Source organism: Phaethon lepturus, unplaced genomic scaffold (genome assembly GCF_000687285.1).
Source record: "Phaethon lepturus isolate BGI_N335 unplaced genomic scaffold, ASM68728v1 scaffold46778, whole genome shotgun sequence".
Taxonomy (NCBI): Eukaryota; Metazoa; Chordata; class Aves; order Phaethontiformes; family Phaethontidae; genus Phaethon; species Phaethon lepturus.
In genome coordinates, this window is record NW_010560659.1 from 775 (window position 1) to 3,870 (window position 3,096).

General features: G+C 61.1%; 1 protein-coding gene across 1 annotated transcript in view; it reads right to left on the reverse strand.

Moving 5' to 3' along the window:
• Positions 1-85: 85 nt before the first annotated feature.
• The window catches only part of TCF3 (transcription factor 3), a gene marked incomplete at both ends in the record, with an annotated part of 6,820 nt that continues 3,809 nt past the window's right edge, over positions 86-3,096 (reverse strand). The window contains 4 exons of the mRNA XM_010293732.1: positions 86-339; positions 826-949; positions 2,270-2,473; positions 2,966-3,039. Of these exons, the coding sequence (XP_010292034.1) occupies positions 86-339; positions 826-949; positions 2,270-2,473; positions 2,966-3,039 (656 nt within the window). The remainder of the gene's footprint in view (positions 340-825; positions 950-2,269; positions 2,474-2,965; positions 3,040-3,096) is intronic.

The window sequence follows — 3,096 nt, forward strand, 5'->3', positions numbered from 1 at the left end:
TGCCGCGTCGGTGTGAGGACGGACAAGGCGCCCGCAGTGGGCAGGGGCTGGCGGGTCTGCACCACAGGATGACCTCCGGCCTCACCGGGCTGAGCCCAGCGCCCGGCAGGTCACCACGGCCGTACCCCAGCTCAAACACCCCCAGCCTGGTAACAGAGTTAAGTGAAGGGAGAGACCTGTTCAAAGAGCACCTTGTTCTGTTCCGGGAGGGTTTCAGCTCCTTCTTCTCCTCTTCCGAGTTATCTGCCACCGACGTGTTCTCCTCATCTTCCTTCTCTTCCCTCTTTATTTCGCTGGTTCCCGAGGACACGCTGCTTCGCCCCAGCCCCCCTGACAAGCCTGCTGAGGAAGCAGAACCACACATGGATGTTGGAGAGGCCTGACCCGCACGGAGGGGTGGGGTGTTCCCCAGGCCCTGCTCCTGCTGCACTGCATTGCCAGCGCGCGGCATCCTGGATTCATCCTGCACCGCCGGTCTGCAGCAAGAGGAGATGGAGGGGTACCAGCTCTGCCCTGCCACCTCTCCCCATTCTTCGCCCCCCACCTCTCAGGCCCTCCAGAGTCAGAGCCCGACCTCCCCCAGCAGAGCAGCGCCCGGGGGCTCTGCGCACCCACAGCTGGCGGGAGGGACAGGAACATGTAGGTCAAACCTCTGGAAAAGGCTCAAGGTAGAAGCTGCCCTGCGGCTGCTGCAAGGAAGCACGGGCCTTGCAAGAGCACCCATCTGCCTGCCGGCTGCTGCTGCACAGGGCTGGACCTAACGGGTGACCCGCATCACCCGCGGCAGGTGAGCCTCAAGCGTGCACACGTGCAGAGCTGCCTTACCGCTGTACGTGTCTTGCTGCCTGTTGAGGTCAGGGAGTGAGCTGGGCTGTGACGGAAGTGTGACATGGTTGTGGAGCATGCTGGGGTTGCTGGACAACCCATCTTCGGGGTGACCTCCTCCCACCTACAGCAGAACAAGCAGAGCAAGCCTTGAGGGGGGGAAGCGTCACGGCCAGTGGGCATGGGCACAGCCACCCTCAGCACAGCCGCAGGGCTCCGCAGCCCAGGCTGAGGTGCAGCTGTGGGCCCCCCTCGCACACTCCCACCACCCAGAGCGCTGGCATGCGGGAGGAAGGAGCCAGCCTGCTCCAGCGCTCCGAGGACTGTGGTGGGGGCACTGCAGAAAGCAACTTCGTGCCCGGCACATCAGCTGGACCAAGCAGAAAGCCCCCACCACTGCTGTCTCCCCCCACCGTGGAAAAGCCTCTCTCTGCCTGGATGCAAAGCTGGCACACTGGAGAGGACACCCTGCCCGGGCTATATGTGTCCTGTCTCCACCAAGCACCAACGTTTCTGCCACCTCCCCAGTGCCACCAGAGCAGGGGACATCCCAGCAGCATGAACTTTGCCCAGAAGGACCTGGACGCAAAGGGCGAGGGTCAGGCAGCCTTGCTGAGCCCACACCCCTCAAGACTGCACTACACTGGCCAGGGACTGGCAGGACAGAGCCAGCCCCGCTGCAAGCCCTCTCCTTTCTGCAGCTGGCAGGAGTTTGCAACAGAGGACATACATATGATTCATCGCTTAGTAGCGGAGTCTGGGGAGCTCGGAAGGGAAGCACGCCTGGCTCTCTAGAGAGACTGGAGACGTGTTACTGTTTGCTGCAGCAGGCAGCCAAAAATGTGCTCCTGCAGTCACCAGCCTCTGGACAAGGGAGGGACCCTGGTGACCAGCACAGGACCCCAGCACCCAGGTGTCGCGCTCCCTGGAGCCTGAATGAGCCATGACACATCACCACTCCCCACGTGCGCGAAGGGACGCAGTGTCTGCCCAAACAGCTCGGAGCAGAGAAGTCCTGATGATACCTGGTGCTCTGTACCCACAGTCCTGCCCTGCATTGGATCCCTCTCCTCCTCCTCCCTGCATTCCCCGGGGACGGCTTGAAGCTGTACTGAGGGATTTCCATCCATGTTGCAGGGAAAGAAGAGGAGCTTTCACCACCTCTGCCTGCCCTGAGAAGGGGCATGAGCGAACTGCATGCAGGGCTCGTGGCCAAGAGCCACCACTGTGCCGAGCGTGGATTCAACCCCTCCTGCACAAACACATCAAGCCACTGCGCTTCTGCGCACATCATCATCCGTGCAAAGTTGTCAACAGCTGACCCGAGCTGGACCACGCTGAGCTATTCTCACACCTAAGGCAATGTCCCTCTGGATGCCAGGGGACCCTGTGACGTGCATCCCCAGCATATCCCTGCCAGCTGCCATGATGCTTCCACACTTACCAGACTCGGGTGCCTGTTCCCCAGGGACATGACTGAGGCAGGGAAGGCCTGGCCCAGGCTGCCCACGGTAGCGCTGTGGGCTGGTGCCGAGCCCAGGAGCCCGTGCATGTCCCCGTGATTGCTTGGCATGGCAGCTGTCTGGCCCACAGCGTGATTCCTCAGCACGTGGATGGCTTCGTCCAACCTGTCTTCCATTTTGTTTTGCTTGAAGGACAGGACAGAGAAACAGGTCTGTGTTAAAACCTGTAAAGCCAGCAGCCCGCTGCAGCTCTCTGCACTACAGAATGGCTGGCTGCAATCATGCACTCAGCTACCCCAAGGCAGGTATGGGGGGAAATAACCCCCTGACTCAGTCAGTGCCGTCCCCTAAAGGCACAAGGGGTCACGCGAGCAGGTTTCCTGCTCAGGAAAGGGAGGCAGAAACCACCCAGAAATCCGTTTGGCTTGGCCAGACCCACAGGGGCGTAAACAGGGGGAGGGTGCAAGGCTGCACCTCAGCCAGCAAGGCTCTGGGCTCAGGGAAGCAGAGCTCAGCTCTGCTCAGCTGCTTCCAACCAAATGTCCATCTATTGACTAACCATCTCGCTTCAGGCCCCAGACGTTTGGGGGAGATAACTTTACGCAGCAGCCCTTTACCGCCAGGAGCACAAGGGATGGGAGGGAAAAGGAGAAGGCAGATCTTTCGGCGACACTTACTAAAGTGTGGAGGCTCCCTTCGTAGCTGGGAGATAAGGCACCCTGTCCGCTCGCTCGCGACCACTGGGATGTGCCTGTGAACAAACGGGGAGAGCTTGGGACCGGGCACGGCTGCCGCTAGATGGGGCTGG